The sequence below is a fragment of the Enhydra lutris genome, unplaced genomic scaffold (assembly GCF_002288905.1).
Source record: "Enhydra lutris kenyoni isolate GAN:26980312 unplaced genomic scaffold, ASM228890v2 scaffoldscaffold30, whole genome shotgun sequence".
In the NCBI taxonomy this organism is placed as follows: Eukaryota; Metazoa; Chordata; class Mammalia; order Carnivora; family Mustelidae; genus Enhydra; species Enhydra lutris.
In genome coordinates this window covers 10,087,826-10,111,839 of record NW_019154114.1, presented here as the reverse complement: position 1 = coordinate 10,111,839, position 24,014 = coordinate 10,087,826, and the positions used below count along the sequence as shown (strand labels likewise).

Genomic DNA, 24,014 nt, shown 5'->3' with positions numbered 1-24,014 from the left:
CCACAGCAATAAAGTGAATAGCACAATAAAGCAAATCTAAAGAATTTTGTGGTTTCCTAGTGTATGTTATGTTTACACTACACTATGGTTCATTAAGTGTGCAATAGTATGTATAAAAATGTATATACCTTAATTAAAAATACTTTATTGCTAAAAAATGCTAACCATCTTCTGGGGTTTCAGCAAGCAGTAATCATTGATCACTGATTGCTACACCAAATATAATAATGAAAAGGTTTGAAATATTGTGAGAATTGCCAAAATGTGACATAGAGATACAAAATGAGAAAATACTGTTGGAAAAATGGCATGGACCGACTTGTTCACCACAGGGTCGCCACAACCTTCACTTTGAAAACAAACAAACAAACAAAAAACCTGTCTGCTAAGTGCAAAAATATTAGTTATGCCTATAATTTCCTCAGTCCCAAAAGAGAGACATTTACTACCTGGCAGAGTCCCCATATTGGTAACCTGACCCATAGAGTGAGGGTGATTAAGAAGGATGGGCCAAACATAAGTCCCTGGGACTCTCTCCAAGATAGCAAGTCAAAAGTCAAAAAAAAAAAAAAAAATCAGTATCACTCTGGCAGGATCTATAGATTGGTGCTGCCATCAAACTTGAGTTATACATGGGTGGGTGATTTCTTCCTCATCCCATTTACTCACCATCTTGAGTCTTAGAAATTGACAGTAGTTTATTGCAAATGCAATCAAATGGTACTGCTAACCTGTGGTTCCAGGTGTGGTATCTTTATGGGATCAAAGCAACATAGTCTTTGGCCAACATGAAAAAAAAGAAAGAAAAGAAAAAGAAAAGATACACAATTTGGTGGGACTCTTGATTCTGGAGGCAACAGGTACGATATTTGGGAGTGCTGCTCCAACCAATTTCAGCGACCTATCAGGCAGCTGAGTGGGACCCAGACAAGAAATGGTTCTCAGCAGTCCAGGCTACCTGTGCACTGTCCTGCCACCAGGCCTTTAGGACTCAGCCAACCAAATGCTAATAGAGCATCTGCAGTAGACAGAGATGTATGGAGTCTCCAAAAACTCCCAATAAGAGAATTACAGTCCCAAGTTCTAGGGTTTTAGAAAAAGACCAATACCCTCCTTCACCAAAAAGTATTCTCCATCTGAAAAGCAACTCCTGGCTTGCTTTTGGGCATTGGCACAAATGGAATTACAGGATACCAAGTGACTTTAGACCCTAAGCTATCCATTGAGAGATCCATATTATTTGATCCACTGAACTATAAAACTGGACATTCAGTGGCATTCCATTGCCTGATGGAAGTAGGCTGAAGGGATCCAGATGGTCCAAGAAAATGGTACGAGGAGGTGCCTCAGATGCCTGTGGCACCTGCTCCTACTGTTCTGCTGATTTCCTGCCAACCCACACATACAGCATCTACAAAGCCTGGAAATGTAGGTGGAAAAGTCCCATCCTGGTGCCTGTTGGGTGTGCATGCTATGCGGCTCCTGCTGATCCACTCAGGTGCCCCAAAAGACAGTGGTGGAGAACCACCGTTTCACAGAGCATCTGTGGTAGTCCGGGGTTGGGAGGCCTCGTGTACAAGGGGTGGGTGTCTGGGAGCTGTAAGGGCCTATTCAGCCAGAGCGGCTCCACCTGGTTGAATAGCCATTTTGTTGTTTATGCAGTAAAACTTAAAACTGACCCTGCCCCGCCCCCCCCAGGGGACTTACTTAAAAGCAAGTCCCGGAAACCAGTAAAATGTGGTCGACCAGTCCCTGATAACAGAGCCCAAATACAAGGGCAGGTCAGGTCAGGTGGAGATAACAGCCCAAATGCAGGGATGAGTTGGGCCAGGTGGAGACATCCAATCAGTGGGGCGCGCATACTGTCTCCCTAGCTACCAAGGAGTATGGGCCCCACCTTTTGGGCACCAATTCTAACCAAGGTGATAGGCTAGTTCAAATAGCTACTATGGGGTGAATTGTAATTCAACTGGCCACCTGTGTGACCTAGCAGGACTGTGCAGCTTTCTCTGTGTGTTGCAATCTCACTGGCCACCCGTGTGTGGCCAGGCTCAATCACATGGCCTTTGCTCTATAAAAGTCAGTCTGTAAGGCAGGGAGGGGTCGCCCTCTCTGTAAGAGGTGGCCCAGGACAGTCGGTTTAATTCTCAATGTTTGGCGCAAAATAAAGCTTTACTCGACCTTTGCTTTGTATCAGTCTCGTTCCTTTGATTACGGACCCAACAGGAGTCATTCTTTTCCTCCTTCCTACGTTCCACTCGATGTTCTTAGTCATTACGCAGTCACAGCTCCCCTGTGACAGAGAGGCCTTCTTTCCACAATCGGACCCATTTCAGAATAGACAAATGACTATATGGTTTTTTTGTTCTTTTTAATTCAGAAAGAGAGAGAAAGGGAAGAAAATTAAAAAACAAACAAACAAACAAAAAAACATTTGTTTAAGTAACTATTGCAGAAAAGGAGATCTGGGCTGGATGCTGGGACCTACCTCTTCCAGAAAGGGGATTTATTAATGTTTAAACAAAACAAAACAAGAAGAAAAAGGAACAAAAGGAAATAAATTATTCTGCTCAATACTGTTTGGCATAATTGCATTGTTTTTTTCATCTTCTAAACACTCCGAACAGCCTCTCCAGGAAGCACTGAGATGAGACTGGCAAGAATGGCTGGTGCCTTGACTCTCTAAAATGGGGGGGGGGGCTGAAAGACGCATTCTGCTATAGGCCCCCCAAATCCACCCTCACCCTTTACTCCTTGTACTTCTGCAATTGGGAAGGAACAGACTCAAGCTAAGTTCTCAATATATTAACTTTAGGGGTGCCCACTGCCCTGCCCCAATCCTCCTCTAAAATACTCCTCTGCATTACTGTTCCCCAGCCAGCTGCAGGAACTACACCAACGGCTAGGAGGCTGCTTGGCGGTATCAGCTCACTAAGATAAAGGGTGGTATTTGTGTTCCTCACTGTTGGGAAGGGGGATCCTATTAGTGGTTTGGAAGCTTCACAGAAGCCCTTTCCCCTCCTCTGAGAAACTTCCCCAACCTCAAAGGGTGAGAATACCATCAGCAGCTTCCTCTGGGAGTTAAGCTGGGTTCAGTCATGCAAGTAGCTTCCAGGTGTAACCCTTGTTAGCATCTCTGCCCTTCTAGAGCTGGAAATGGAAAATGGGTTAGAGCGAGGAGGCAGGAAGTGAGCATGGGGAAGGGAACACATGGGGAAGAGAGGAGGCATGCAGGCGGGCAAGTCTACTCCTCCCCAGCTAGAATCCCAACTATTTGCATGGCCAGCTTAAAATTTTAAAAGAATCTTTGTTGGTCAGCCATCCCTAGTAACCTCAAGTTAATTAAATTAGGAGACCAAAGCAAATTTCACCCCCAAGCAAGAGGTTTCCTACTCCTCTTTGGGGTGATGGGTGAAGAAAAAAGGTGCATGCACCAGGCAGCTGGGCTCCCCAACTCCAGCCTTCTTTCCTACGTGTTGCTTCCAATCCCTAGAGCCGGCCAAAGACGAGTGAGTGGAGGGTAGGGGGTGGAGAAGCAGCAGTGCCCCCCCCAATCCCAGGGCAAGTTTTGATTTCTTTTCCAGGACAAGTAGGCTGGTGAGGAGGCCCAGGGCCAAGGGAGAGACACTAAAAAAGTTGTGGGTGAACAGTAAGGGGCCGAGAGTACACGAGAGTGAGAAGCACCTTACATCTGAAGTGACGGGGCTTCCTTGTCCCCTGCCCTGTTCCTTACACCAGTGTTCCAGAGTTAGGCCCTAGGCAAATTCCGCCCCCTAGCAAGAGGTGAATACAGTTTTAGTATTCTGGTGAGATGTTCAATGCCTTGGTCAGAAAGGCCATTCCATAGGGTGGCCAAAGGTGGGGATGAGGAGAAGGGAGGATGAGAGGACCCACACGTCACTGCATTTCTTTGGTGGGTTTACACTCACCCATGTGAGCCTGACAGGTAAAGGAAATACGGGGTCCCAAATTCTCTGAGGCCTGAAGCGGTTTGAGAGGGCTCTAGCGTTTTCCCTGGGATGAAAGCGCGCTCCCTGGAAACCACCTGATCTCCCCTAGACCACCAGAAGAACGGCCAACGCCCGTCGGCGCACCCCGAGGTTACGAGGGACGCCCGGCAAAGGGAAGCCCAGCAGCTGCTGTCCCCGGCCGAGTAAGGCCGACAGGCAACAGTCTTCCTGCAGAGCCTGAGGAAAGAACTTGGCTGAGGCCAAACCAACCACACTACTCCTTTAAAAAGCATGAAATAAAATCCTACCCAAAGCATAAGGAAGTGGGGATTCAGCGGCCGCCGGCCCGCCTCCGAAGGCCATTGATTGGAAGAGACGGGCCCAGCGCCGGAAGTTCTCCTTGAGTCGCATGATTGGTTGGGAGAGTCTCCGCTCCGACTGCAGCGCTGATTGGGTGCCAGGCCCGGGCCAGCCCCCAGAGTCTCCTGATTGGCAGGGGACAGCCGGCCCTTGCCGGACTTGCAGCATGATTGGTCCGGACCGCGGCCGCGTCGCCCCCAGCCTGGAGATGCCCAAAGGGGCGCCGCGCTCTTGCCGAGGCCGCCGCCCTCGGGCTGGCCCAGAGTCCCGGCCGGGACCGCGCGCCGCCGCGTCGCGGCTGGCCGAAAGGGTCAGGGTGAGGCCGGGCTCAGTTGCCTCGGTAGACCTCGATCTTGCTGGCCTTGGCCAGCATGTCGATGATGTGGGCCTCGAAGTCGGCGTCGTGCACTCCCGTCTTCCGGAACTCCCCCGCGTACCGGTTATTCTCCCAGTAGTGGTGCCAGTTGCCCCGGCTGTCGGCCCCGAACCCGTACACGTTCACCTGCAGGGGAGGGCAGCGCACGTCACCCCGCGTCGGGGACCGGGAGAGCCTCGGGTCGTTGATGGGCCGCGGCGACACAACCGCGGCCGGTTAGCAGAGCGCGGGAGGCACCGGGAGGAGGACCGAACAGCCGGGCCTGGAGCTGAGGACACCGCCCCAGGAAGACGGCTGCTCCCTTTCGGTTCTTCCGCCCGGCTCCCTGCACCAGGACCCTCAGTCTAGGGCTAGGAAAGCTCTCCAAGCTTGCTACCATACCTTCTGATTTTGGTTTTGGGGTACTTTTGGAGTACTTTTCAGTGTTCCAGTACCACACATTCATTTACTGGCAGAAGTGGGTGTGCTGGGCCTGCGCACCGCGGAGCATGGCACAGCAGCCAGTGCTAGTGAGAAGCGGCCCCTTGAACGACTGGCCTCCAGGGTTAACACAGGGCAGGCCTGGCGCCCACAGCTATGGCAGACCATCCGCTGGAACTTAACTACATTGTTTCCTTTCTATTTATATTTCTGATTATTTGTTTTCTTTATGGCAAGTAATAACCAATTATGGTGGTAGGAGTCTATTTCCTTTTTAAATAAATTTAACTTTCCACTGAAATGATTTAAGGTTTGGTAAAATCATGGACATAGTGACTCTGGGAAAAGAAGATGTATACTTTACAGCCTAGAAATGGGGAAAATCAGAGCCACTTGGTTTCTGCCTACAAAAACGCATTTCCCTTGCTCTTACCACTTAGTAAGAAGGACTGACCCCCTCTGCTCCACGGGTATCCCTATTTTACCCCTAACACTGGGCTACCCACCTCATCACACACATGCAGGGCAAAGAAGAGCACCAGCATCCCTGTGGAAGGGTACCGCCCGTGATGCTCTGTCCACCGGTCATGGATGTACTTGAAGAAGGCTGGGTTATAGATCTGAACCTGGGAGGAGAAAAGGGAACAGATACATGAGAGGCTTTGGGGGCCTGAAGACTCAGGTCAGGCTCTGAGCAGCTTCTGCCAGTTCCTCCTGTTTGTCCATGTTCCCTGGTTCCTATGGCCTCTGAGGGGGTCAGGCATACCAGCAGGTTGGGGGGGGGTACTCTGAAGGTTCTGGAAGGGCACTGGGGATATACCTGAGCTACCAGACCGGGCATACCAAGAGTCAAGTCTGCACTGTTTCCAATGAGATGGGCATGAAGAAGGGGGAGGAGGAGGGAGCTTACCTTTTCTTTGTCCACTCGAAGGAAGGACTTCACTGGCGCATAGGTGCTTCAAGCAGAGAGAAAGATAACATTTAGATGGTCCCTGGGATCTAGAAAGGCTCAGAGATGCCTTTCTATCCTCCCAGGCTTGAGTGGTGACAACCTTACAAAAGATCCCTGCCTCCAGACTGCTTCCCATAGCACATCTCTGCAGTACCTTGCTCAGAAACCTTCAGAAGCTACTCATGTCCTTCAGGAGAAAATGAGGATGTTTTAGACAAACACTGGGGTCTTCCAATATCCAGCCGCAACTTTTCCTTCCACAACACTCAGTTGCGAACTCCCCCACTTGATTTAGCCAATCATTTTATGCCCACTGCGTCCCTGTCTTACTTGTGACCATGATGACCCTCGCGCTACTATCCTCACATTTGGCACAAATCCCTCCTTTCCAATTAGTAAGCCATGGCACCTATAATCTATACTCCTTTTCTAACTATTATGGGACTTAAATTCAATGGCACTTATTTTAGCCCTTATGTCTCCCAAACATAAGATAATGTCTAAGAAATGGTAACTTCTATTTCTGTGTTTAAAAAATATGTGGTGGGGTGCCTGGGTGGCTCAGTTGGTTGAGTGTCTGACCTTGGCTCCGGTCATGATCTCAGGGTCCAATGATCCAGCCTCGGGTCAGGCTCTGTGCTCAGCAGGGAGTCTGCTTGTCCCTCCCTAACCCCCCACCCCCCCACCTCTCTGCTCATCCTCCCTTTGTCTCAAATAAATAAATAAAATAAATAAATAAATAAATAAATAAATTTTTAAGATTTTATTTATTTGGCAGAGATCACAGTATGCAGAGAGGCAGGCAGGGTGCGGGGACAGGAAGCAGGCTCCCTGCTGAACAGAGAGCCTGATGCGGGGCTTGATCCCAGGACCCTGAGATCATGACCTGAGCCGAAGGCAGAGGCTTTAACCCACTGAGCCACTGAGGCACCCCTCAAATAAATAAAATCTTTTTTTAAAAAATGTGGTGGCAGGGCCACCTGGATGGCACAGTTAATTAAGTGTCTGACTGTCGGTTTCAGAACAGGTTGTGATCTCAGGGTTGTGAGATCAATACCTGTGTCAGGCTCTCATTCAGCTCAGACCCTGCTTGAGTTTCTCCCTCTCCCTCTCCCTCTGCTCCTCCCACTTGTGCTCTCTCTAATAAATAAATCTTTTTTAAAAAAGATTTTAAAAATGTGATAGCAGGCAAAAGGTAGAAACAGCCTAATTGTCCATTGATGGGTGAATGGATAAATAAAATATGCTATATCCACATAATGGAATATATCCAGCTTTTAAAAGGAATGAAATCCTCTACATGCTACAACATGGATAAACCCTGAAAATATTATGCTAAGTGAAATAAACCAGACACAAAAGGAGAAACACAATCATTCCACTTACATGAAGTACTTACAACAGTCAAATCATAGACACAGAAAGACTAGTGGTTATCAGGGGCTTAGAGAGTGGAGGAAATGGGGAATTATGATTTAATAGGTATAATTTCCATTTGAAATTCTCAAGAAGTTCTGAAGACAGATAAGGTGATGTTTGCACAACAAAGAAAATGTACTTAATGCTACTGGACTGTGTGGTTAAAATACATTTTATGTTATATACAGTTTTTTGGCTTATTTATATTTTTGGTGGAGGATGTGGTCAGTGACCTGAGAAAGCTAATTTTTACTTATTTTTGCTTTTTAAGTAATTGCTACACCTAACATGGGACTTGAACTCATGACCCCAAGATCAAGAGTCACATGCTCCACCAACTGAGGCAGCCAAGTGCCCCATGTTATATACATCTTCACACACACACACACACACACACATACACACACACACAAACACGGTGATAGTAGGTTATTGGCTATTGCCTACGCCTTGAGGGTAGGGATGGAGAGAGTAAGGGTGATAGCTAAGGGATACAGAGGTATCTTTAGATCTTTAATCTTCTTTTTTAAGAAGATGAAAGAGGAGGCACCTGGGTGGCTCAGTGGGTTAAGCCTCTGCCTTCAGCTCAGGTCATGATCCCAGGGTCCCGGGATCGAGGCCCGCATCAGGCTCCCTACTCTGCAGGGAGCCTGCTTCTGCCTCTCTCTCTCTGCCTGCCTCTCTGCCTACTTGTGATCTCTGTCTGTTAAATAAATAAATAAAATATTAAAAAAAAAAAGAAGAAGAAGATGAAAGAGTTCTAAAATAAATTCTGATGGTTATACAACACTATATTTAGTAAAAGCCACTGACTTGTATACTTTAAATATGCGAACTGTATGGCATGTGAATTTTTTTAAAAGATTTTATTTATTTATTTGACAGAGAGAGAGAGAGATCACAAGTAGGCAGAGAGGCAGGCAGAGAGAGAGGGGGAAGCAGGCTCCCGCTGAGCAGAGAGCCCAATGTGGGGCTCAATCCTATGACCCTGGGATCATGACCTGAGCTGAAGGCAGAGGCTTAGCACACTGAGCCACCCAGGCGCCCCATGGCATGTGAATTTTATCTCAATAAAGCTGTTTAAAAAAATCCTTGGTGGGGCGCCTGGATGGCTCGGTGGGTTAAAGCCTCTGCCTTCGGCTCAGGTCATGGTCTCAGGGTCCTGGGATCAAGGCCCGCATCGGGCTCTCTGCTCAGTGGGGAGCCTGCCTCCTCCTCTCTCTCTGCCTGCCTCTCTGCCTACTTGTGCTCTCTGTCAAATAAATAAATAAAATCTTAAAAAAAAAAAAACTTGGTGATGAAACTAATGTAACATATATGTCAATTATACTTCAATTTTTGAAAAAGGGGGGGAGGGGCCCTGGGTGCCTCAGTTAAGTGTCTGCCTTCGACTTAGGTCATGATCCCAGGGTCCTGGGATCAAGTCCTGCATCAGGCTCCCTGCTTGGCAGGGAGCCTCCTTCTCCCTCTGCCTGCTACTCCCCTGGCTTGTGTTCTCTCTATCTCTCTGACAAATAAAAAAATAAAATCTTAGAAAAGAGAGAAAGGAAGAAAGGAAGGAAGGAAGAAAGGAAGTTGGTGAATTGAATTTCCCGAGGTTCCCAGCAACTGCCTCTACAGAAAACTCTCAGATGGCAGAGTTCCCAAAGTCAGGAGCCACTTCCTGGAAAGGAGACCAAAACCTTTCCTCGCCTTTCTACTACCAGTATGCCCGCTGTGACTATGCAGGAAGTGACACCGAACAGGGATGGCTTCCCTCTTCACCAGCCCCTCTTGGTCAAAATATTCAGTTAAAAGAATTCTCAGAGCCAATCCCTGGGAAGAGTCCTCTCAAAATGCTCCTGTCTCCCCTATTCCACTCCCAGTCCGCAGAGTGACTTACAATCGGATCTGCCCCGTGGACAAAGCGCTGGCAATCCACAGGAGGTCCAGGGCTTTGAAGGGCACCAACACAAAGCTGACGTTGGCGGGCAGGTTCTTGGCACTCTCGGGGTACATGAAATGGTGGGTGGTTCGGCTGCCAACATCCTGCTCAAAGCCCACGGTTGGCGCCTGATTCATCCTGCAGGGACAAGAGGGTAACATGAGAAGAAGCCGCCATGGAAACCGGTGCAAGATTTTTAGAAGATGATTTGGTACTAGCCATCGAAAATGTAAATGGGTGTACACTGTGACCCAGCAGTTCCATCTCTACATATCCTACAGAAATGGTGGCCTAAGTCTGCAAAGACATGTGTACAAAGATATTCACTGTATTAAATTTTAGAGTTGTGAAAAGGAGAATTTAACAATAAAGACCAGTCAGTACGTTGTGGCACACTCATATACGAAATACCACAGAGCCATGAGAATGAGTGGAGCGGATCTACGTGTGCTGGTAAGAAATAAGTCCAGCGAAAAAACCACGTGGTGTGAGGTGTCCATCCCCTTTCTTTCCTTTTAATGTGTATCTTCTGAATACTGCTCTGTGCTGCAGGAGGGAGGGAATTAACAATACACAAAAGGAAAACTTAAAACTAAATAGTGTGGTATGAATTTTTTATATACAAATGTAACAAAATCTGGAAGAGTACTAAAACTGGTAACAAAGGTTACTCTTGGGAAATGGGATGAGGAGGGATAATTCATCTTTCAGGGTATACATTTCTGGGTCCGCCCCCTCCATTAATAACACATATTACTCTTGTGCCTTTTTTTTTTTTTTTTTTTTAAAGAAAAGAACAGCCTTCTACAGCTTCAACCTTCCCTGGCTGTTCTGTCCTCTTTCCTAGAAGACAGTAGAAGCACGGTAAGAAGTTGCAGTGTTCCCTCAGTCCCGGGGCTGGATGACAGTCTCTACAGCGCCAGGCCCACGCCCTCTATCCTTGTACTTCACCTTCTTATCTGTCTTTTTGTTCCAAGGCCAAAGGGGATGCCGGAGTTCTGACAGCACCCACCTCGGCTGTCCCCTGGTGATGTGCAGTGTGGCTCTGTCTCTCCCGTGCTGCTATGGAAGGACTCAGAAACCCAGAGCAGGCTCGCCACCCTCCTGGGTATAACAAGCCAAGAAGGCTTCTACTTTCTTCCAAACAGTGCAAAACACAGGATCAATAAAATCAAAGCTCCCTCTTTTGCAGAGCAAAGAGCTCCCTCTTTTCTGCTGTGACCATTTATGAGAACATTCCTGTCTCGCGTGGACCACCGTGCAGAATCATGACTACCCAGGGAGATGGCCACAGCCTTGCCTTCCAATGGCAACAAAGGGACCTGGGAGAGAGGGAATCAAGTCTCCAGGTGTTTTCCCTGCTTTTTATGCCCTATCCATAAAACATGTCCTTACAGTGGCTGGCACCACTAGCTGGGCTGGGTAAAGACCTCCGGTGATTGGGGCGCCTGGGTGGCTCAGTGGGTTGAGGCCTCTGCCTTCGGCTCGGGTCGTGATCCCCGGGGTCCTGGGATCAAGCCCCACATCAGGCTCTCTGCTCGGCGGATAGCCTGCTTCCCTCTCTCTCTCTCTGCCTGCCTCTCTGCCTACTTGTGATCTCTGTCTATGAAATGAATAAATAAAATCTTTAAAAAAAAAAAAAAAAAGACCTCCTGTGACACTGGGGCTCCCACAATGCCTTCCTCCTGCCCATCTCCCACTGATGGCACGATGCAGTGCAAGCATGTCCAGAATGCCCCCCCGCCCCACCGCTGGTCACATTGCTGTACCTCCTCTCTGCTTCCCTTCCCTTCAGGGACTAGAGACTCTCTGGGGCTGGGAAGCCATAAAGCCTAAGAGTGGCCTGATTAGGAACTAGAGGGTGAGTCTTTGTTCTTGGCCACTTCTGTTCTAGTCTGGTTCAAGCAGAAGCCTAGAATCTTCTCTGCAGGACTGTATTATGGCTTCTATTTCTTTAGGTTAACTGCTGCAGTGCCGCCTGTCTTGGTGCCCCTCTGTTCTGGTCTTTAGAGTTCAGAGATATTGTCTGTTGGAAGAGCCTAGAAGTATCTTTCCCATGTATTAGTAACCATTGGCTGGGGCTTGTATAGCTCTGCACACAGCACTAGTATGTCCTGTGGTCACCATAGCTACAGTCTGGCTTTGTCTTCTGCCACATCAGCTCTGGGGTCTGTAAGGAACAGAGCAGTTTGGAGAGAAAGCCTTAACAGGGATGATGTTTCTCAGCTGCCTGGGATATGTAAGGGGGTAGCAGGAGGCAGAAGACTTGGGTGGGTGACACTCAAGTTGGCTGGGCCTGGACTGGTTAGGAGCTGGGGTCAAAGTTCACTCTGGTGAGTACCTCAGAAACAAACCTCACCTCACGTGAAGTGCAGAGGCCAAATTGGTCCCACAGATCAAAGGGCTGCAAGTGCCCAGGCTGGCCTCTGAAGACACCCACCGGCCCCCCATCTGCCTTTCCCACTGCATCTGCAGCCTCAGTTTTGACAAAGTCCTGTCTTAGACCTGTCAGGCAGCATCACTGCCTCCAGCTCCCTTGGTCCCTTCCATTTGCTGGGCAGGCACCAGCTTTCAGAAGTCTGGGAATGAATGGAGAAACAGGTCCAAAAAGATGTTTCAGGGGGCGCCTGGGTGGCTCAGTGGGTTAAGCCTCTGCCTTCGGCTCAGGTCATGATCTCAGGGTCCTGGGATCGAGCCCCACATCGAGTTCTCTGCTCTGCGGGGAGCCTGCTTCCCTCTCTCTCTGCCTGCCTCTCTGACTACTTGTGATCTCTGTCTGTCAAATAAATAAATAAAAATTAAAAAAAAAAAAGATGTTTCAGAGCCTCCAAGGTAGAAGGTAGGCGCAGGGCATGCTTTTGAAGACAGGATTTTGTGTCGAGGCTCTGATTCATTCTGGAGAAGCCAAGCCCTGGAAAGGGGCCCGAGCAGGATGGAGGATGAACTACATCTCCGTGACTCAGGGGAATAGCATTCTAGGAGACTGTCTGTTCCTGGTTCCCTCCACCCGCCAAAGAAGCACCTGAGGAAAGCAGCATAGGAAAGGCGGATGTGGATTCGTCCTTAGGGTCTGGTATCTGCTTGCCTTGTCTCTTTCATTCATTCACGTACTTCTGGTGAGCCTACAATCTGCCCAGTGCTTGTTTTAGGAGTTGTGGATCTATCTGCTGGTTGGCTGAGCAGGACCAGCTCAACTCCATTTGGAGTCACCAGCAGGGCTCAGAAGACACAGAAGAGGAGGAGGCAGCTGGGGAGTGGCGTAGGGAAGTATGGGTAGAGCCATCATCTCACTGTCATCTAGCTCAGTGGGGTCTTACGTTGGTCCTGCTTCCGTGGAGCAGGGAGGCTTCCCCATGGGTTCCAAAACCAACACATGCCTATAAGCAAAGAGTCAACTCCACTACCACCTAGCAAAAAGCCAATTCACTCTGGGTCAGCCCTTCCACAAAGCAATTTTGGGGTCCAGTCCAAAACGCACATCTCCGAACCTGGTCCAGGTAAGGGAACCTCTGTAAATTCCTCTTGGCAGCCTGGCCTGATCGGGTACCAGCCAGGTGTCATAGGAGCCAAGCCTTTCTGGCAGCTTCCATGGACCCTGGAGCCTCCCAGCCATCACCAACATGCACAGTGAAAGCACCCACTTGGTACAGGCGGGAAGGCAGGGGCAGCAGGCATTTCAGGCACTCAACAGCATTTCCCTGGGCTTTCCAAGGGTCCCAAGGCTGCAGGGGAGTGTGGACGTCTCATTCCCCACTCTCTGTCTGGGTGGAGAGAACTCCCTCTCCAGCAACCAGCTTGCCTCCCTCACGCTGGGAGAGCCAGCAGCTGGAGGATGGAGAGAATCTCAGGTGCCTCTGGGCTCCTGGATGAGGCCTAGCATCCCTCTTCTCCCCCACCCCCCACCATTCTCAACACGAGAAAGGTTTCTCGTTTAGCAAGGAACAGTGAAAACCTCAGAGACATACTGCTGCCTTGGTGTTGCTATGGTAACAGCAACAGTTTCTAAGACAAAGCCCTTCCTTCTGCCTCCTGGGGAACCTGGTCTTTCTGCAACAGCTAATCCTAAGAGATGCTTTGTGAAAACTGGGCATTTTCAGCATCTTCACTCTTAAGGCGCTTCTTCCACCAAGGAGTGGGATGGAAAGACCCCCACTGTGGCATTTCCTGTACCCAAGTCAGGGAGGAAGTCAGAAAACACAAGTTCAGGAGCAGAATGAGCAGCCCATGTTCAAGTTACAAGTCTACCATCTAGGGGCACCTGGGTGGTTCAGTCAGTTAAGTGTTCGACTCTTGATCTCAGCTCAAGTCTTAACCTCAGGGTCATGAGTTCAAGCTCCGTGTTGGGCTCCACACTAGGCATGGAGCCTATTTAAAACAAAACAGGGGCGCCTGGGTGGCTCAGTGGGTTGAAGCCTCTGCCTTTGGCTCATGTCATGATCTCAGGGTCCTGGGATCGAGCCCTCCATCGGGCTCTCTGCTCAGCAGGGAGCCTGCTTCCTCCTCTCTCTCTCTGCTTGCCTCTCTGCCTACTTGTGATCTCTCTCTGTGCGTGAAATAAATTTTAAAAAATATTTAAAAAGCAAAATAAAACAAAACAAAACAAAAAACAAGTCCACCATCTAGTCGCTGTTCACCTCCAGACTCATAGCTCTGTGTCTTTGAAATGAACGCCCTCCCAACCCCTCTCCTTTCCTCAAGGCTGGGCACAGATGTCCATTAAATAATCTAAACCTTATGAAATAAAGGTGAGGGATAGCAGCCCAGAGCAAGCACTGAGCAGTTCCTCTTCCTGCCCAGGACCTCTGTCTTCCATGAGTCTGCCAGAAGGAATCATCTGTGGCTATTAATCAAGACTCCAGTGTAGGCCATCACTTTTGGCCCAGCACTGAGGGGATCGGGCTAGAACTCTGGTGGGAGTTTTCACCAGAAAACAGCCAGGACTCTACTCTCAGCTCTTTCAGGAGGAGTTCAGAGCTAGAAACTGAGTGCTGGCCTCGAGCAAAGTATACGATGGGGATTCTGCCTCCCCATCTACCCAACGAACAAGAGAGAGACCTGGCATCAGAGACTCACAGCAGCGGGTGACTCCTCCACTGCAGACAAGGCTAAGGAAGCCAGTCCCTCCTTCTGGAGGCCGGTTCTGGGCCTACCCTTGGGCGCCCCGGGGCTCACCTCATGATGAAGTTGTGCCCATCCACATCTGGACCATAGCCAGAGCCCCGCAGGTTACCCGAGTTCCCCACGACGGCGCAGCGCCGGCACTGGTGGGGGTCCCGGAAACGGTATGGGTTCTCGCCTGGTACTATCTGGAACAGCTTCTCCAGCACCTCATTGGTGTTGTGTGACTTGAATTGGGGCTGCAGCATCTGTCAACACAAGGGGAGAAGGAAGGTGAGGGGATTATGCGAGCAGGGAGGGATTCCTGCCCACCTGCCTGCCCTCACTTTCCAGTCTCAGTCAGGGAGCGAAATCGTCTCAGCATTGAGGATGTTCCCCTTCTCCACACTAGCAGTGTCCCTTTCTCAGACTGGTACCCTGCTCATCAGGAGCGATCTAATGCACTGGAGGGGGTTTGGGGGGGTCAAGGGGTACTGCAAAGCAGAGAAACTTCCTGGGCTTGTCATGCCTGCAGATGCCCCTGCTTTGCTGTCCTCTCAGGGAAGCTACAAGTCACCTGAGAGTCATTCCGAGGTGCGGTTAACGTGAAAAACCCTGTCAAGTTTGGGGACTCATTCCGAACCAGCCTACAGAGAGCGCCCCTGGGACTCAGCCGGAGGGCTCAGGGTCACAAAAGCTGCATATGAGACAATATCCACCCAAGAAAGGCAGGTACCCACCCCCCTCCCCAGCGCTGGGGAGGAGGAGGAGGGAAGGCAGTGACGTACAAAAATTCCTTCCAAGTCAGGATGGCTGGAATGAAACTGGTTCCCTGAGCTTCCCACCACCAGTGACCATGAAAGACCATGACATGAAGCTGGGGCAGCCCTCAGATGCCTACACGCCAGGCAAGCAAAGCTCAGAGGGAAGCATCAGATGGGCCTATGGCAAACAGGAGGCCCCAGCAAAAACGAGTGACATCAGCCAACTGTTGCCATGTGGTATTGTGAGCCCAAAAAGACCAAATTTTCCAGTTTTTTGAGAAGCTGAAAATATACATTTCATGTGAAATATCCTAATTCCTAAACGTTGGCAATGAATGCAAATATTTTTAAAATATTGAGCAAAAAAGGGGAACCTGGGTGACTGAGTTGGTTGAGCGGCCGATTTGATTTCAGCTCAGGTCATGATCTCAGGGTCCTGGGATCGAGCCCCATGTCAGATTCTGCACTACATGCAGAGTCTACCCCAGATTATCTTTCTTTTTCTCCCTCTTCCCCTCCCCCTGCTCTCATGCACTCTCTAAATAAATAAATAAATAAAATCTTTACAATTTTTTTTTAAAGATTTTACTTATTTATTTGGCAGACAGAGATCACAAGCAGGCAGAGAGGCAGGCAGAGAGAGAGAGGGGGAAGCAGGCTTCCCGCGGAGCAGAGAGCCCGATGAAGGGCTCGATCCCAGCACCCTGGGACCATGACCTGAGCTGAAGGCAGAGGCTTTAACCCACTGAGCCACCCAGGTGCCCCTATTTTTTTTTTTTTTTTTTTAATGAACATGCTGGACTTGTCCCACAGGCCACAAATCAGTAAGGTAGAAACCAAGGAATATGCTCTATAGGGGACTCATGGGGGGCTTAGTCAGTTAAGAATCTGGCTCTTGGTTTCCGCTCAGGTCATGATCTCAGGGTTATGAGACTGAGCCCAACATTGGGCTCTGCACTGGGCGTAGAGTCTACTTAAGTTTCTCTCTCTCCTTCTGCCCCTCTCTCCTCCCTCTCTTAAAAGAAAATGCTCTGTGGTATGAGCCATACACGGGGGTTATGACTGAGCAGTAGGTGCTCAGGGGACAGAATAAATGAAAGAGAAGGGGTGGGCCTGCTTCTCTGACCACAGGAAAGGCTCCTAAGAACAAGGACAAAACTGAATGTGGAAGGGAAGCCCAGCTCTGAGACAAGCATTTCTAAGTTCACAGCAAAAGGGGGTGACTGTGGGGAGCAGGAGAGACGTGGCTTCTGCTGCCTCCTGGCCAAGGAACGTGCTTGGTGCTTAAACTACCTCTGAGTGCCATTCCTAAGGGAAGAAGGCATCTCAGCCACCATCCATGGGTCTACCTCTGCCTAGCATCCTGTTTTGGCTCTCGATGGCCACCACAGAGACCTATGACCTTGGGCAAACCCTGTGCACTATCTAAACACTGATTTTCCCCACAAAATGAAGGCTGTGACTATGATTAACAGTCAGAACCCTTCAAGGGCTCCAGGCTGTCACAGGATGGGCCTGTGGAGTTCCTGGTGACCCTTGCTTTGTAGACCTCCCCATTCTTAGGGACTTGGGCAGTCTGGGTCAGGAAGTGGGATCTGTAAGTTGTTCTGATAAGCCTGATCACATGAGCTCATTCTTACTGCCTCCCTGAATGTGAGAAAAATGGGGAGTCACCATTCAACCCACCTGCCAGGTGGGGAAACCAGGAGCCATGAGCTGCCTCCCAAGCCCCCCACTGGGGAAAGCAGGCAGCCTGTGGGCCCCTGGGATAAGTACTGACACTGTTCCACCTGACACGTGGCAACCAGATGGCCCTGGTGGAGCCTGGGGAGTGGTGCTCCAGAGATGACAGGGATGAAAGGGAATTAAAAGCAACAGAAAGGTGACAGGATCCAGAAGAGCAGGGAGGCATGGGCACAACTGTCCCTTCATCCCCTCCCCTTCATCTTCCTTATCACCCAGAGGAAATGACAATGTTTTCTTATTCCCAGCCCAGAAGAAAGTCTCTTCCAGTAATTGTAAAAAAACAAAAGAGTGGCCCTCACAGTGTTTAAAATTATTGTAAGCCAACATTCACAAATTGGGATAGTTAGCAAGAAACTGTGGACTTCTGGGTTCTCTTAAAGGGTCAGAAGATGCAGCAGTGGGGGGGGGGGTCACACCTCTGCAAGAGGGGCTGCAGCTGAGATAGGCTGTGTCCTTTATCAAAAGCAGACCCTCTCCCTGCCATGGCCTTGACCTCTCACCATCTTCCTCCTTGGGGCCTGTTTCTGTGTGCCCTCCCAGGCCTACTAGGGAGGCCTCATCTCTGCTTGGCCCCTACAGGCATTAGAAAACAGTTCTCCCTCCTTCCAGGTCACAGCTTGCTCTGCCTTTCAGAATCTCTGACCCCAGTAGATGGCTCTGGTCAAGTGGACCTAATACTTTGTCAGGGCTCTGGAGGCCAGAGGACAGACAGCCCAAATCCCAGGGCTGGGGGGGCAGGGTTGGAAGAGTGACTCCCAAACAGGGGTGCAGATCCCTGGAGATGGGGCAGCAAAGGGTAGGCAGGAGGTGCCACAGCTCTCACCATCCACCACCTCTGGACATCTGGAGGCAGATCCATGTTCTCTCGGGTCCACACGGGGGAAATGTTGCTGTTGAAGTGACTATCGAACCAGTCAGAGGCGCCAGTGTCACCCATGCAACGGCGGCAGGCACAGCTCTTGCCAGCGAGCCCCTCCTTGCTGAGGCGCTGCAGGCCAGCATAGCCGGGCACCAGCTTCACCCGGTGGGTCCCGCCCAGGCCCCCTGAGTCCAGGTAGGGCAAGGTGGCCATGCTGTGATGGGAGTAGGTGAAGAGCAGCGACATGATGAACACCAGCAGGAAGGCCACAGAGAGGAACCACACCCGCAGCGAGCACTTCATGGTTTGGCGCCTCGGGGGGGCTAGACCACCAGCCTGGGGGGCGGGCGGGTGTCACCGTGGCCACTCCTTCCCCAGCCCACAGACGGGCCAGCCACAGCGGAGCCTGCCTCTTCTGGCACCACGTGCAAAGGGCATAGGGACACGTGCTGAGGAGGGGACAGAGGCAGGGGTCCCTTACCACACCCTCCCTCAATGTAAGGAGAAAGCACAGTGGGGCAGGAGTGGCTCCCCTGTCCCTGAGCCAGTCGGGTGCCGGCTTATGGCTTCATCGGGTCTCTCTGTCACTAGCTGGGCCACAGAGGCTCTGACTCTCCTGCTGCCCTGAAGAGGGGGAGGTCAGTCCATCCCAGCCCTCTAGTCCCTTGGGGTTGCTGGCTGCCAGCTCTGGGGGGCCCCCTCTTTGGTGGCTCGAAATGGTCCAGTCTGGAGCATTCGGGGTCCTTGTGGTTCATGAGCAGACACGGAGGCGGCCCCTCGTCCCCTGCAGTGGGGAAACCCTAAAACCCCAATCACAGCAGAGAGCACATGGGCTTCAAACAGCCTGGATTCCATCCGAGAGTCCTCCCCAGCGCAGCTGGCCCTCCTGGCCCAATCCCTCCACCAGAGGAGGGAACAAGGCCCCAGTCCTGTGAGAAGAAACCCAAGAAGCGCTGTGGCTGTCGGAAAACTCTGCCGTAGAGACCAAGATCCTCCTTGCACTAGGTTCTGCCCTTCCACTTCCCATTCGAGGTGCTGGGCCCCTCTGATGGTCACAGCCCCAGATGTGGTTAGAGGGTGGTTCGCAGAGCTCCTGTTCCTGCTGGGAGGTGCTCCAGCGCCTGGGAAGAGCTGCAGCTCAGCAGGAACCTGCTTCCAGCGCCGTCTGGGTCAGCTGAACGCGGGCCGAGCTCCTTGCCAGGGCCCAGCCCTCCTCGGTGCTGCCGGCCCAGCCTCGCAGGCAGGCTGCTCTGCCCATCCCCAGTCCCCTGAGGGCTGCTGTCCCGCTGTTAGCTCGTGCTAGCAGTAATCCCCTGGCAGGTTCCCCCTCACTCGTCAGGCGCCAGGCTGCCGCAGCATGACCCTGAAATTGCAGAGAGGAAAAGTAGCATGCAGATAAATGGCACACACACACACAGGCTCTCCCCCCAGCCCTGCCCCCAAGTCCCAGAGGGGACACAGCTAGCAGTCGAGGAGACGCCCACTTAACCAAAGGGTGGACAAAAGAAAGGGCTCTCCCCTCCACGACCCACAGACAGCTCTCTGCTGGCTGCAGATGAAGAGATTAGCTCCCTCTCTCACTTATTACCCAGAAGGTAAACAAGGACGTAAAGTGATTTCCCTGGAGTCCGTGGGGACTCCCTGGAAGAACCGGGTTTAGAATGTTCCTAGTCCAGCTATGTGAGGTTAATTTCAGGTGAAACTGAAGAGAAATCGGCCCAGAGGAAGATTACAGGAGACTGCAGATATGACTCCCCACCCTGGGGCTCTCTACCCTCCGAGTGCTGGCGACAAACTCCTCTGAGCAAGAGACAGGGTGGTGGAGGAGGGGTAGGCCTCTGTCCTGGGATCTGCCCCCTCCTCTCCTGGGTGTGGGCTCTAGATGAGGTATTTCTGGGTTAGCTCAGTGAAACATTAACAATCCTTCCGACCCTGGTATCAGGGAGAGAACCCGACTGGGTCAGGATGGGGAGGTGCTGGGCTCAGCGTCCCCACCAAACGGCCGACTGGACAGCTGCCTTCTTCTGTACCTTATGGATGAAATGGATGCCAGGGTCCCTGGGGGCATGGACAGTCTGAGGCCTTGCGCTGTCCTGGTGGGCAAGAGCAGGGAGAAAGGGCTGGCAGTTTGGGGATGGGCCCTGAGAAAAGGAGTCTGAATCCATGCCGTGGGTAAGGGAGTCTGAGCCAGAGTCAGGGACAAGGCTGAGGGCAGAGGCCCTGGCTCCACACCATGGGGATCACTTAAATCTGGCTGCCCGCCTATCCCCACCAGCTTTTCTCCAAATCCAGCTAGCCCCAGTTCTGATCTGGCCCCAGGGCCTCACAGCTCCTTGCTGAAAGCCCCAGCTCCAGCCAGCCCTTCCTGGGTTCTCTGTTCCTGGGTCCTCTGGCGGCTGCCAGCAGCTTCAGAGAAGGCATCTCAGACTCTGTGTTCAAGAACCTCAGCTGCGGGGCACCTGGGTGGCTTAGTGGGTTAAGCCGCTGCCTTCAGCTCGGGTCATGATCTCAGGGTCCTGGGATCGAGTCCCGCATCGGGCTCTCCGCTCTGCGGGGAGCCTGCTTCTTCCTCTCTCTCTGCCTGCCTCTCTGCCTACTTGTGATCTCTGTCTGTCAAATAAATAAATAAAATCTTTAAAAAAAAAAAAAAAAAAGAACCTCAGCTGCCCCTTCCACTCGGGGCAGCTCAAATTTCTGGAGCCAAGCCAAACCACAAAGCCATCGGGGAACAGAACTAGCATGTTCCAGTAAGAACATTATTCTGGGTGGAGAAACAACACTTGCAGAAGTAAAGCAACTTGCCTAAGGTCACGGTCTTGGGAGTAGAGGTGAGATCTGTGTCCAGGTCTACTTGGTTCCAAAGCCTATGACTGGCCATGGCACAGAAAGAGGCCTGTGAGTTCTTTAGCTACTAAAGGGCTCTGAGATGAGTGACAAGGAGACCCAGGAGCTGGTTCCCAGGGTCAAGAGTGAAGCTTTCCTCATTTGTCTCACTTACTGCAGATGTTTTACTGCACCCATTTGGAAGGCCAGACTCCAGGCATGGCCTTTGGCTGATAGTCTGTAAATAGGAAGCCAGGTCATTGTCTCTTCCCATTCTCCCTTTGTCCCTTTCTACACCCAACATCTAAGGAAAAGAACTTGGTTTTCCAGGTCCTGTGTCCTGTGGGGGGAGAGCCAACCACAAGGCAAGTGGCTCAAGAAAGCAGTGACTTTCTGAAGAGCTTCTCCATGGAGACCTGGTTTCTGGTGGGCAGCCCACTGAGACCACTGAAGGTGGGGGCTGGGCAGACGCTGGCACAGGAAGCTCCAAAGGAAATCTCTCCCCCACTAGGGAAGTCAGTAACTCCTTGGGATTCTAACTCAACGAAGGGGGCATCTGAGGTAACCAGCTGCTTTGTGGGGGAGAGGGAAAGCCCTAGTTTTGTCAGTGTGTTTGGGAAGAGCAAAGAAGTGGAGTAACCAGCAAAAGCCCTTGCTTTGTGAACCCCGTGGCCAAGCTGTTCCCGGAAGCTTGAGCAGCTCAACATGTGCTGAGGGCAGAGACACAGGGAGGAATCGTTGCTGAGACTAAGAAACATCAGAGGCTCCTAAACATGAACCCCAAATCCCAGAAGTCACCCAGTGCTGCCCCTTGTGGAGTGCTTTCGCACATCTTGTTTCCTCCAGTGGAATCCCGTGCCCTCCAGTTCCCCACGGCCTCATTCTGATTTCTCCCCTCGCAGCTGCCCTGATCATTCACGTTAAGCCCATGCATGCACACACCCGTAAAAAAAGCTGGAAGGAGGACACATACTTTGCTGCCCACAAGGGGAAGCAGGCCAGTCTTCTGGGGCCAACTGGCTGCTGGGGACTTGTTCATTCCACTGATTCTTAATGGGCCAGCGCTGGGCCAGAGGGACAGTGTGGGATGGGACACTCGAATCCTGTCCTCACAGAGCTTCTGGTCTAGGTGCAAATACAAAGGGAAATTACAGCGAGCCATGAGAGAAAACAAAAGAGTGAAAGAGTGCAAAGAGAATGAGGAGGTAACAAGCCTGACCTGTTACAACAGAGAAGAAGGTTCATGAAGCAGGCGAGGGTGGCAGAGAGGAGGGCACAGAAGGCTGCGGGCCAGCCACAGAGGGCTTTGAGAGGATTAGGATTTATTACGCATCTGAGGGCAGGGTTTTGAAGAGGGCTGTGTCGTGACCTGATTTACATTTTAAAATGGGCTCTCGGACGAGTTTTTAATTCTAGTATGGTTAACATAAAGTGTTACATTAGTTTCAGGTGTACAAAATACTGATTCAACAGTTCTGCACATCACCCCATGCTCATCAGGACAAGTCCACTCCTTAATCCCCATCACCTATTTTCCCCATCCCCGCACCCACCTCCCCTCTGGTAACCATCTGTTTGTTCTCTAGAGCTCAGTCTGTTTTTTTGGTTTGACTCTCTCTTTTTTTTCTTTGCTCCTTTATTTTGTTTTTTTAAAGCCCACATATGAATGAGCTCATATGGTATTTGTCTTCTCTGACTTATTTCACTTAGCATTATCCTCTCCAGCTGCATCCATGTCATTGTAAATGGCAAGATTTCATTCTTTTCTACGGGTAAATAATATTTCATTGTACATATACACCACATCTTTTTTAAACCACTCATTTATCAATGGACACTTGGGCTGCTTCCATAATTTGGCTATCGTCAATAATGCTGCAATAAACATAAGAGTGCTTGTATCCCTTTGAATTAGTGTTTTTATATTCTTTGGGAAAATACCTCATAGTGAGATTGCTGGATCACAGCGTAGTTGTAATTTTAATTTTTTGAGGAAGCTTCATACTGTTTACCACAGTGGTTGCACAAGTTTGCATTCCCACCAATAGCGCATGAGGGATCCTTTTTCTCTACATCCTCACCAACACTTGTTGTTTCTTGTGGTTTTGGTTGTAGCCATTCTTACAGGTGTAAACGGATAGCTTGTTGTAGTTTTGATTTGAATTTCCTTGATGATGACTGATGTCGATCATCTTTTCGTGGGTCTGTTGGCCATCTGGATGTCTTCTTTGGAGAAATGACTGTTCAGTTCTTCTGCCCATTTTTTAAGCAGATTATTTGTTTATTGGGTTTTGATTTGTATAATTTTTTTTATATATTTTGGATACTAACCCTTTATTGTTATTTGTTATTTGTTATTTGCAAATATCTTCTCCTTTTCTGCAGGTTGCCTTTTGGTTGTTGTTTTCTTTTTAAGATTTTATTTATTTATTTGACAGATCACAAGCAGGCAGAGATGCAGGCAGAGGCAGGGGGTGGCTGGGGAGTGGGGGGAAGCAGGCTCCCTGCTGAGCAGAGAGGCCCAATGCAGGGCTCAATCCCAGGACCCTGAGATCATGACCTGAGCTAAAGGCAGAGGCTTTAACCCACTGAGCCACCCAGGCACCCCTGCCTTTTAGTTTTGTTGACTGTGTCCTTTGTTGTGCAGAAGTTTTTTATTTTGATGTAGTCCCAATAGTTTATTTTTGCTTTTATTTCCCTTGCCTCAGGAGATACATACAGAAAAATGTTGCTATGGCCAATGTCATAGACATTACTACCTGAGCTTTCTTCTAGGATTTTTATAGGAAAATTTTAAAGAAAGTAATAGTACTTGGGCGCCTGGGTGGTTCAGTGGGTTAATCCTCTGCCTTCGGCTCTGGCTCCAGTCATGATCTCAGGGTCCTGGGATCGAACCCCGCATCTGGCTCTCTGCTCGGCGGGGAGCCTGCTTCCTCCTCCCTCTCTGCCTGCCTCTCTGCCTACTTGTGATCTCTGTCTGTCAAATAAATAAATAAAATCTTTAAAAAAAATAAAAATAAAAAATAAAAACACTCACACACCTCTTTTGGGACAATAAATGTAGAGTGGGACAATAGATGCAGTAGATACTGCATTACTCCTTAATGTAGCTGGTGGAAACAACAGTTCAAGATAATTTGGCATTAGTTAATAAAGACAGACATAATATATGCCACTGGTGTTTTATGTTTTTTAAAAGAAAAATTAAAAACCATCTTTCCCACAGAAAACATGGTGTGGGAACAGACTGTGAGACTATAAAGTTCCCCCATCTGTCCCGGGCTAATTTATTTTATGACTTCATTTGTGTGGACATCTTCAGAG

General features: G+C 50.0%; 1 protein-coding gene across 3 annotated transcripts in view; it reads right to left on the bottom strand.

Moving 5' to 3' along the window:
- Positions 1-2,360: 2,360 nt before the first annotated feature.
- Positions 2,361-24,014, bottom strand: part of LOC111152925 (ST3 beta-galactoside alpha-2,3-sialyltransferase 2) — a 49,131-nt gene continuing 27,477 nt past the window's right edge. For all 3 annotated transcript variants that reach the window (XM_022511668.1, XM_022511670.1, XM_022511669.1), the window contains 6 exons: positions 17,832-19,230; positions 14,574-14,767; positions 9,360-9,539; positions 6,017-6,062; positions 5,613-5,732; positions 2,361-4,812 (listed from right to left, as the gene is read on the bottom strand). In XM_022511668.1, coding sequence (XP_022367376.1) covers positions 4,639-4,812; positions 5,613-5,732; positions 6,017-6,062; positions 9,360-9,539; positions 14,574-14,767; positions 17,832-18,170 — 1,053 coding nt within the window. In that variant the 5' untranslated portion in view covers positions 18,171-19,230 and the 3' untranslated portion in view covers positions 2,361-4,638. The remainder of the gene's footprint in view (positions 4,813-5,612; positions 5,733-6,016; positions 6,063-9,359; positions 9,540-14,573; positions 14,768-17,831; positions 19,231-24,014) is intronic.